Source organism: Petaurus breviceps, unplaced genomic scaffold, assembly GCF_028583685.1.
Source record: "Petaurus breviceps papuanus isolate PSGF00001 unplaced genomic scaffold, PetGlider_PUasm1.0 164, whole genome shotgun sequence".
In the NCBI taxonomy this organism is placed as follows: Eukaryota; Metazoa; Chordata; class Mammalia; order Diprotodontia; family Petauridae; genus Petaurus; species Petaurus breviceps.
In genome coordinates, this window is record NW_027185735.1 from 8,240,024 (window position 1) to 8,251,670 (window position 11,647).

At 39.7% G+C, this 11,647-nt stretch overlaps 1 protein-coding gene across 1 annotated transcript; it reads right to left on the reverse strand.

The window, feature by feature from the left end:
* Positions 1–392: 392 nt before the first annotated feature.
* NKX2-8 (NK2 homeobox 8) lies at positions 393–2,600 on the reverse strand. Its single transcript, XM_069082417.1, has 3 exons — positions 2,464–2,600; positions 1,963–2,177; positions 393–958 (listed from the first exon to the last, which is right to left on the reverse strand). Exons 1-3 carry the CDS (start codon positions 2,598–2,600, stop codon positions 393–395), a joined length of 918 nt encoding a protein of 305 aa, XP_068938518.1.
* Positions 2,601–11,647: the final 9,047 nt, after the last annotated feature.

Here is an 11,647-nt window from a genome sequence, read left to right on the forward strand (position 1 = left end):
ATTCACATTCTACCACACAAAAATCTATTTCTTTAAAATATAGATCTTTTCTCATACAAATCACTACTTTAAAAATATACAAATGATATGAACAATTCATTTAACTGATAAATTTGCAGCTAGGTAGAGGAGAGGAAATTTTGGAGAATTCTACTCCTGACCTTCTCCAAGACTTGGGCGTCTGGCCTGGAGAGAACTAGGGGTTCCAGAAAGGGCAGATTAAGGAGGGCAGAGAACTGTCAGTCATTCACTGCCCCTAGAATCTAAAGATGCTTTTGGGACTGCAGGCCAAGTTCTAGGTCTCTGAAGTAAATTGCTGCAAGTCCACTTGAAGGGTGGAAATCAGTAAGGAGAGAGACCCAAGACATCCCTTTCCCTCTGCACTGGCTATCTCACCAGTTCCAGGAGACTATTGTCGGGTGCGCTAAGTGCTGATTAGCCTGAAAGACACTGAGTGCAGCGGTAGAACTGGAGGGGAAAGAAGGGTAGCCCTGAAGGACACAAGCCGAGGCAGTGGCAGCTTGAGGCAAACTCCGCTTGTCGGGAGCTGCAGCCAGTCTGGGTTCGCAACCTTGGCAAGGTTTTCGGTCACGGACTAACACCGGGACTACCACCCGGCTTAGCAGCGCAGGAGTTGGACTCAGATCCGCCGCACAGGCAGGACCCAGAGGCCCATGACCCCGGGCACGCTTCATCTTGTAGCGGTGGTTTTGGAACCAGATTTTGACCTGAGTAGGCGTCAGGCTCAAGAGCTGAGCCAGCTGTTCCCTCTCTGGAGCGGAGAGGTAACGCTGCTGCAGGAAGCGTCGCTCCAACTCCAGAGTCTGAGCCTTGGAGAACAGCACACGTCTCTTCTTCCTCTTCTCAGAGTCGGAGCCAGGCAACTCTCCAGGAGGTAGGGGCCGCAACGGCGGCACGGAATCCGAAGGACTGGTTTCTGGACTGCTCTCCTCTGAAGCTGAGAGGACAGCAAAGGAGATGTACCGCGTTGAGGGCGCCACACAGAGTGCCCGAGTCCTACCAACCTACTCACCTAACTACACTGGTAAAGAATGTCTTAGGGCATTTGAATTAGATATTGCCATCCCTTCGCACCCTCCCTTCGGAGCTCCTGACCAACAACACAGGACTTAATTTGTTTAGCTTTCTCTCTTGCTAAGGGACCAGTCCTCCTTTCGGAACTCATAAATGACAACGACACAGACCTGAGATTGTAACCTAAATAAACGTGCTCTGTGTCGATATTAATATACATTCACTAATCTCTACAAAAACCACTGATATTTAACTGAATTCGGATAATGTACCTCTGGGCATCCCTTGGTAGATAGTCTTGCAGTCACTTCACATATTTCCCATCCTTCCCCAATTCTAGTCTGCAAGGGAAGAAGACTGAGCCCATAAATCCCACTGATGAGCATTTCTTAGATCTGGCCTGGGGAGAGACAAACTGCTTTTTCCAGCGTTTAAAATAGACGTTAAAAACAGGATGGGTGGGGAGGAAAAAGAAAATTTGAAGTGAATGGATAAAAGGAATAGGGTAGGCTTTTAAAAATTCTTGATTTATAATCAGGAAACGAAATTGTAATATTCGGGAAATCACATTCAGACCTACAGCTCCAGTTTTGCGGGGTTTACAAATTTATTATTCCTTTCCCTGCCTGACATGGTGTTGATTTTGAAAGGACAGAGTTCTCGGTTTCGGAGTTTGAGGTTAAATTAGAGACCTATTCTAGGAACACCGGCTTCACAAACCTCCACAGGCAGATAGATCTTCAATGAAGCGGATTGCTTTTCTGACTGCCTAGGAAAGGGGCTACCTCTGTGTGTTTCTGGGTTAGAGACTCATTCCCTCAGGGTTCCACAGAACCTACTCAATACCCAGACTGGAATATATCTCCCCTGCCCACGTTACCCTCCCTCTATCTCCCAAGGAGCAAGCCGAAATCACCACTCACTCACAGGGGTAGTGACTCCGGTCAGTCTCCATCCACTGCGAGTACGGGCCAGGGCGGTGAAGGGTTGGCGATTCTGGGTCCCGCCTCCGCAGGTGTTGTGCATCTTGTTCTGGTAAATCCAGGAGGCTGCGCACAGTGAAGCTGATACGTCCAGATGTGCCCATAGCTGCACTGACCAGTAAAGGGTGAGCGAAAGGGTGCTTCGCAGAAGCTGGAAACGCCGAGTTTACTGGTGTTGTGTGACCAAAGGAATATTAGTGTCGTTTACAGGAGGATCTCTATTTATATAAACAGTTCTCCCAACTATGGTTGCTTTGAAAACTGTATCTGTCTATAGGATAAGTACCTGAATTAGATTGGGGGTTTTAACCCTAAAAGGAGACAGTAAGGTGCCACCTCAGTCCTCTTCTTAGCCCCGCCCCTCCCCGTTACCTCCCAGAGACAGCAGGAAACAGGCTTTAGCTTTAGAGATTCTGTCTGATTAGCCTAAAGTGAGGACAGATAATGGGGATTCTTACCAGTGAATAACATCTTGGGTGGCAAGCGATCGTCCACTACCCGCCCACCTCCTCTATTCCCCATCCCCCCAGCCTTCACTAACACCCGCTTCCTTCTCCTCCTCTGACACAGTCTGGTCCTCATCAGAGTTCTAGAAGTCTGGAGGAGGGTAGGGGTGGATATGAGGGTGAAATGGGTGTGTTTTACGAGGATCCAGGAATTTATTCCGTTTGCTTTATTCATTGAGGTTGTTTGCTGGTTTGTTAGTTTCCCCTCAATTATCTAGTAAGTGATTTACAAGGATGGAGTTAAAAGGCCCTCCTTCATCTTCTCTCCCCTCCCCACTCTACTTCACCCCGAAGTCATTCAGACATGTAGCTGTATATCCACAAAACGCTGGCATTTCTGTTTCTGCTGATACTGGCCACACTGGATGAAGAATCATTCTTTTATTAGTTGAAATGGTCTAAGATTCTGGCCTTTCAGTGTTAGCTAAAAAGGCAGTCCGTATTTACATTGGTGGCTTCACAGAAATGTTGAGAGGCAGGGCCACGCTCCTCAGGGATACACTGCAACTCCAGACCTGTCTCAGGGGCTTCATGGGCAAATTATAAACAGTGGTTGAAGTAACTGGGTAACCCAGACCAAAATCCCACTTCCTTGATCTACTAATTCAGTTGGTTCAGTCTTCCATTCTTGTTTTAACTGGTGAGACCCACTGCCCAACCATCTACTTGAGACCCATTTGTCTGTCTGCTTCTCCCCCCCCCCACACTCCTATCCAGCTTAGATGATGGCTATGCATCTAAATTTGTCTAGAAAAATTCCTATCCACTTTTTTTTCCTACCGCCCACCCAATCTCTAACTCCTAGGGCTTTCAGAAAAGAAGGAACTGAGGAGAGTGTGATATCCCCATTTCAGGTTCCCTAACCCAGAGGTTTAGGTGTCCCATTTACAGTGTCCCATTTCAGGGGTTCCAGAGCCAGTCAGGTCTGATGATTACCCTAAACTGAATCACTCTGGAGTATGGTAATATTGTTTTGAAAGCCGTGCAACTCTGCCATACATCCCAGCTTCCATCCTAGGTCCTTTCTCCTTGATTTGCTTGGCAGTAGAATTGTGGTAAAGAGGTAGAAAGAGGCAAGCCTGACTTCTGGAAAGGTGGGTTGTCACCCCCTTCAGCAGCAGAAGTGCTACAATAATCCACTTTCCCCAGAGATCCTGCAGAAACTGCCCTGGAATTCTTGACCCTACAGCATCCTATTAGGGATGCTGGGAAAGTGAGGGTATTGTAGGTCACTAATGTCAAACTTTAATAGAAAGGGGGAGGGGTCTGAATCTATACATGGGGATCCCTGCAGACCATACTGATTCAGTTTTTAATATGTAATATTATATGTTTTATTGTATTTTTATTTATTTAGTTAAATATTTCCCATTTTAATAGGGTTGTGGCTGTACTTGGGAGTGTTATGGGCCTTATGTTGCCAGCAGCTAACATGTTTGATAATTCTGCTATATATTATTTTAGCGCTGGTTAGTTTTTTTGTTCATTCATTTGTTTTTTTTTATAGAGGGAATCATCCAATGGAGTTTACAATGAATTGCCCTCATTAGGCAATTCAAGAAAACAAGTGTTAACTTCTAAAAGACTTGCTGCTTTGGAATGACACAGTAAAGTGGGGGCCCAATGGTCCCCCACATTATTCCATAATGGAATAGCCTTATTCCTTGAAGGCTAAAGGGGGAAGAAGAAGAAAGGAGGTATAAAAAAAAAAAACCTGCCTCAAAACTGAAGCAGATAGGATTGACCTGTAAACCAAGGAGAGTGATCTTCTTGATGAACCTAAAAAAAAAGGAGTGACTGGCTCTTTCTGCTGACTCTCTAGGTTGAAATTTGTAACTCTGGAACTTCCTTTGAGAGGAAGGGCAGGTTAGACAGCCCACCTTTGGAATATGGAGAATTCCCTGGCTACCACATGGAAGCTAGGGCAGACTTTAAGATGGGTCAGTTGAGTCTAGGCCTTGAGGACTTGATTCTCTTCTGCTTTATTATTTACTTCCCTGAGCACTGGTGACTGTATATGGATCAGGAGATAAACTAGACACTTGTCTAGTCTTGGAGGCTACCTTGTGAATTTGAGAGACCAATAGATCCCAGTCTCTTCATCTGAGTTCCTTGATGTCAAAGGGGAGTTTCTACATATAAAAGGATATGGTACTAACTAGCTGTGTGACCCTGGGTAAGTCACTTAACCTCTCTCTGCCTCAGTTTTCTTCAATTGTAAAATAGAGATAATAGCACCTATCTCACAGTATTGTTGTGAGGATCAAATAAGATTGCTGTAAAACACTTAGCACAGTGCCTGGCACACAGTAGGTGCTTAATAAAAACTTATTTTCTGCCCCCCCCCCCCTTCCATGACATGGAGAGGAGTTGAGACCCTGACTAGGTTTACCAGAAAACATGGACTGGAGGGACTTGATTATATCGTATAGAGCTTAGGTGGTGTGTAAAATGACTGTTTAGCAGTTCTGCAAATTTCATCATATCTTGATGTTTTAAGTATTTATCTCTCGGGAGAGTATCAAAGTTCTCATACTGCTGTTCAATTTTTTTAAATCTATTAATTCTTGTGAATTCTAAATATATTAAACATTTTCTTGTGTTTAGAGTAAACACATAATTAGTTAAAGGTAAATTTTTTAACATTTAAATTTCCATCCATCATACTAATAGTGTCTCTATCCAATATATATCAAGTAGTAGTCAAATGACACTTCTCCATGTTGTATATACAGAATTACTGTCATTAAAATACTTCTCTACCCAAATTTATTGGAGTCACTGGTTTATTAAGGAAAAAGAGAAATAGAAGTGTAGTCCTGTCAGAGCACAGTGAGGAAAGCAATGCAAATTAGAATAACACTCCCCAAGCTTGAGGGAGAGCTGGACAGATAATTGAAGCAGGGCAATAGCTGAACCCAACTAAGGGCTTCCCCTGGCTCACAGTGGGGTGAAGCTCCAGATGTGGCCCTTCGATTCCCAAGAAGCAATTACAGTATCTCCATTTCTCCCTTTCTCTTTTGTATTCCCCCTCCCCAACCTCTTCACCAATCTTCCCAACTTCAGCACCCAACCCCGACTCCCAAGTGTGCCTGGTGACAGGGGTTCTCTGCTGCTTGCATGCTGGGTGGTCGGGCAAAGGGGAAAATTAGTACAGGCCAACTGCTAGGCCTCAGACAAAGGGGAAATGGAGCTCGACTCCCTGGACCTGTTGGAAGCATTTGTTCCAGTCAGGATTTTGCATTTGTTCAGATGGAGAATAATGCATGATTGACACTTCTTCACAATGCTCTTTAACTCACTGGGATAAATCAGAGCTTGTCCTGTGTTGTCATGGTTTTGAATAGGGTTCAATAGGATTAGTACCAAGATCGACTCTGCTGGCCATCTCCCCGAAGGCCCAGGCCATACAGATTTATTAGTTATGCCTTTTTAAATGAGGTTAAATGGAAATGACTAGGCTGTCCTCTCTGAGGCCAGGTTGGGGAAAGAGCTGGAAAGTGAGGAACATGAAGGAGAGTTAGAGTCCAAGTTAACCCCACAACCTCCCCTTCCCAAGTCTGGTAGCTGTTATTCTGTGGTGAATGAATATAAATATCCCTTAGGGACACATTGATGACAACTCCTCCATACTGTGTTATTAAGGACAGGTCATCTTCCTTTTTCCCTCCATCTCCCACTGAGATAGCTCTAGGGAATATGTGAAAAAAAATAAATCATGTGCCTAAGTAGAGACTTAAGGTATATTACAGGATAACATTAAAATAGGCAACAAAATTCAGAGGCTTTAAGCATTGTGGGGTTTGGGAGACAAGTTCTAGTACAAAGTCTCCTAGCAGACAGCTGTGTGACCTACAATAAAACACTTAACGCTCTTGGTCACTTAAACTCTTACTTTACTCATTTTGAAGTGATGAGAGTAAATTACATGACATCAGCTTTCTTATTTTTTTTTAAACTCTGGTTAGAATTTTTAACTATTGTGATCTGAATTATATGATTTTCCTAGTGAATTTGGGTCTTTGTTTCACCACTTCTCAGTCCTATCACCTGAAGTCTTACCCCATATACCCTTGACAGTGCAGGCTCTTAAAGAAGGGGTTTCACATCTTAAGTTTCAGCAGGATCCTTCAAGGGGGAAAAATAAACTTTTGAAGAGAAACAAATCAGAAGAAGAGAAAACAAAGTCTTCCCTTGAGTGACTGACCTCTCTTAGCCTTTTAATCTATTTAACATCCTAAGCCCACAGTGAGGAGCAGAAATAAGTAAATGGCACTCTTCATCTCTTAAGAGCCCTTCAGCATCAAATATTTGCTCTTTCTCTTAGAGATTGGCTCCCAAAGCAGGAGAAATATCCCTCATCTAGCAGTTATACTCCAGAATTATACCTATGTTTTAGGGTTAACTCAAAATATGTTGTTTTCAAAGAGAAATATAATAACCACAGAAGTTCTGGTCACCGAATGAGCTTCCTAGGGGCACACTTTTTGACTTTTGAAATTCTGATTAATAAACACAATCTATCTACACTCTTCTCATTTCTTTTGAGCTACTTTGATTACTACTTTGGAAGGAGAGAATATAGTCTGTAAGTTACCTTGCAAGGATAAATATCTCTACACCTTTTTTCTTCTTTCATATCTAGCCTTTCCCTTCTCCACTCTAAGATACATCTGAAAATCCTGGATGTAATTGTGCTTCCATATTTCTATAAAAACTGAAAAGAATCCTAGAGTGAGTTTGGTATATTTAAGAAAAATCCTTTCTTTGTTATATATTATCCTCATATATTCTCATATGTTGTCCAAGGATACCAAATAACTTCAGCATTATATGATGGTTAATTTAGCAAATTCTATACTTTGTGCACATGCATATGCATATACTCTTATATATGTACATATATACATTACAAAGAACATAATATAGTCTTTTGTGCACCTATTTTTGTCTGAATTTTTACACATATATGTACATCCATATGCAGTAGCTATCTTTGAGAGATAATATACAAATTATGTTAATATAAATGGACACAAATATAATTATTTATTTAATTATGACCTAATATGACAATATGATCACACATTACTATACATTAATTTGTATGGTGTTGGGGGTGGCTAGGTGGCACAGTGAGTAGAGCATTGGCCCTGGAATCAGAAGGACCTAATCTGACCTCAGACACTTAACACTTACTACCTTGGGCAATCACTTAAACCCAATTGCCCTGCCCTTTCCCCTCCAAAAAAGAAAAAGCAAAAAAAAATTATATGGTGTTTCTAGATCTTATCTATTTTCTTGACATTCACTAAACCTAAAATTATTATTTTACAAATTCACATAATACCCATGTTTGCCCTGGCAATCTTTTGCCGTGCTGTTGCTGCTCTACCTCCCAGATTGAATGTCCAGTGACCATGTCTATCTATTCAGCTTTGAGTCCTTACCATAGGAAGTCTAATTCTAACCCTAATTTCCTCACCTTTTTCTTTCCACCCTCTTATTCTGGTAACTATATTCTAATCAATATTACCATTGCTTTAGGAATGAGCACAATCATCAATTTTCCTTTCACTCCATTCACTATCTTGTAATTATCCTGATTAAAGCACTATTCCTAGGCCACCACTCCACTGGATATGCTGCCTCCATATTTGAATCTAAGTTCTTTGAGGGCAGGGATTTTGTATTTGTATTCCTAATACTTAGTAATTTTCATTCATTCATTTGTGACCAAAGGATAATTTAGTTGACTTTTTCTCTTATTCAAAAAACAGGCACTTTTAAGCTTTAGTTAATGAAAATCTTTGGGAATTAGTTACATTACAATGAGAGGCATTGTATTATACAGCTCTGTGACACTAACAATGAGGGCAGATCTCTTTTTTGAATCTCCCTCTGATGCTGACTTGTGGCCTGACCATGGCCAAGTGTCTTAAGCTGTTGGACCCTCAGTTTCTTCATCTGTAAAATGACAATACCTATAATAACTACCACATGGTATTTGTTAAGACTCAATTTTAACAATTCCTGTAAAGTGTTTTGCAAACAGCCCTATGTGTATCAGTTATTATCATCACAATAATATTTTTGCTCTTCAAATGGTATTTTGACTCTCAGATATCATAAGAACACTGAATTTATGAAAATATCCTACTTTAATAAGTTTGAAATCATTATCTTTGCGTTATTACTGTCACTTTCAGTCTAAAAATTGAGACAGAAAAATCTGAAATCAAATGGTGGTTCCATGATTTTTTAAATGATTGCAATATGCATTTACTGCTTGAATACCCTTTAAAAATCTCTCCATTTTAGATGAGAGTTTCACAAAATCCTCGGAATCTATACAGTATTGAAAAGAAGTAGCATTTCAAATCCTCATGATAGATGGAGGGCTCTCAACTGTCAGGAAATTTTTCTGTGCCTCATAGCAACTGCTCCCCCCTACTCTATCAGTGTTCTAGTTAAAATGGTGAAAGGAAATAAAAATGGGCTTTTTGAATAGTTCTTAGAAGTAGATGATCTTGATTAGCCTTAGGATGAAAAGAAAAAGCAGCATTTAAAATCAAGTCCCTTTACCTTTACTCTTGAAAACTGGTGCCATGAATAAGTAAATGGCATTATCAATTGCTTGATCATGATTCAAGCAAAGAACACTATCTCATGTGGTTATATTGGTACACATAGTGAAAGTAACACAAATCATGTGATGACTTTAAAATGTAGTATATTTCTTCAATGAATTGAGATTTTATTTTGTTTCTATGCAAAAGCATAAAAGCATAAAGAGCTTATTGAAGGATTTTAAAAACTGTCTCTCTATATAACAATCTCATTACTTGAATCATGGGAAAATTGTTTTCCATACCTCTAAATACATGTATGTGAAACGTATAAACAAAACTGATCTGAACTGTGAATAAATAGGCCCAGAAATAATTTTATTTGATAAAATGGAGTTAAAATTAACTTGGACAAAGTAAAATAAATATATGTATTTTTATACAATAAACCTTACAGAATTTTACATCTTAAAAATAAACTTAATGTGACATGTCAGTCTTTTATTGCAGCCACTTGTTTGACATGATTTGATGTTGAGTTCACAAGATTTTGATGCATATTTTCTAATTCATCAATTTTATCACATTGGAAGAACAGTCATTCCTATTGCCCCCCCTCACCCCAATTGCAGTCTTAAGTATATATAGCCCATGGTTTTCTTCTCCTCTCCTCTGCTTCTCTGTCCCCTCCCCTCGCCCCACCCTGCCTCACCTCTCTATTCACCTCTCTCTATCCCATCTAGGCTAGAAGTGCAGCCCATCCCATTCCCAATATTGATCAACAGATAAGTTTTAACCTGTTCGATTTTTTCACTTTAGACCATCCTTAGTTCATCCATCCTTTGGCAACCCTATTCCTGGGGGTTAATTATATTAAGGACTGGATTTATAATGGATACCAAATTAGCTTTAGGCTCAGAATTCCCAAGTTCAAGTGAATGATCAGCCTCAGTCTCCCCAGAAGATGGAGATTACTGGTATGTGACAGGTTTTCAAAAAGATTTAAACCACATGAGTTTCTAAGCCACTTAAGCATATTTATTTCTATCTCTTGAATAAAATTCTTAACTTTTTGTGATGTGTGTCATGGTACATCATTTCACAGAATTCTATCTCCATTTCAGAATATCTATAATTCCAGAACAATTTGCTTCTTTCTTTGTATTCTTTTCTCTTTCTCTCTATGCATATATTTATATATACATATATTTAATTTTATTGTGCTTCTATTCAATAGCATAAGATTATCAAGGTTTTTTCAAGGTTTAAAAAAATTAAGGTTTTTACATTAAAAAATTCTCATTACTTGATCCTTGAGAAAACAAAGAACTGGTATTACTCTGTGTGTGTGTGCATGCATATTCACAGTACCAGTTTTTAAAATGTTTTGTATAAAATGTTTCACATTTGTATGCACACATATATACACATACACAATATACATATATTGATATATATATGATATAATAAATATATATTTTTACTCAAGTTCACCATTTTTCAGTGGAGACATTTCAAGGTTCATCGGAAGTGAAAAATTCCCCAAACTTTTTTTTATGCTGGTTTTGATATAGTCTGATGAACATACCCAGATCTCATAGCCTTACCTAGATTTCTGACAATAGGGTTTATTTTTTCATGAAAAAGTGGGTTTTGTTAATTTAAAAAAGTACCTGTTCAGAACTTTGAGTTTTCTAATGTCTGTGTTGTCTTAGCTAGCCATGATGAGTTATTTTTTTCCTTCTCAATATTTGTTGGCAGCCTTTTCTTTTGCTGGTCTTTCTGTTCTTCCAACTTTAGGAAACCTACACCACACTATAGAGGAAATAATAGTGAACCTGCTCACTGCTAAAAGTCCCTCTGACGTTCTTTGCTTATGTTTTAAGGATTAACTAGGCAACAATAATGGTGTTTTTCATGTTTTTTTTTTTTTACTTTTCAAGCATGGTTAAATTTAACAACATCAGGAATACATTCAGAGGGTACAGCTGAGATTTGTGTACATGCAAAGACAGACTATCTCAGAGTTGGCACTGGATGTCAGGGAAGCTACAGCTCTCAAGTCAACAAGCATATGAATGAGTTCCCACTGGTACCTCACCCAGAGAGGTTGTACTTTTGGTGGCATTTATTGCCAAAGATGTCCTGTAGTTTACATTGGATTATCCTAGATAGTCATCATGAAACCATTTTTTTAATCCAATATTCAGATGAACCACAGTGAGAAAAAGCTGCTTCAAATTGTTTCTCCAACCCCCATCCAAATCTATTTTGAATATTTGCATCCTATCATTTGTCACTGACCCTCTGTTCCTCAAAATATCACTTTATAACAAGGTCATGTGTATTCCAATGTCTTTTTTTTTTAACAAGCAGCACTATCACTGCCTAAAAAAAAAACTGTTATCTAACTTTTCCACCATGTCTTCCCATACCTTGAACATTAAAGAGTGCACACATGCGCATGCGCGCACACACACAAACACACTTCAACTTCCACTTTTCCAGCTCTTCAACTCACCAACAAAAAGTCAAGGGTTAATTAAATCTTGGA

What these genes read in the sequence shown, in the direction of transcription:
- NKX2-8 (XM_069082417.1), bottom strand. Translation starts at nt 2,600, where the DNA reads ATGAGGACCAGACTGTGTCAGAGGAGGAGAAGGAAGCGGGTGTTAGTG. An exon ending in TTCACTGGTAAGAATCCCCA is followed by an intron (nt 2,178 to 2,463) that starts TTATCTGTCCTC and finishes AGTAAACTCGGC; the next exon opens with GTTTCCAGCTTCTGCGAAGC. An exon ending in TGACCGGAGTCACTACCCCT is followed by an intron (nt 959 to 1,962) that starts GTGAGTGAGTGG and finishes CTGTCCTCTCAG; the next exon opens with CTTCAGAGGAGAGCAGTCCA.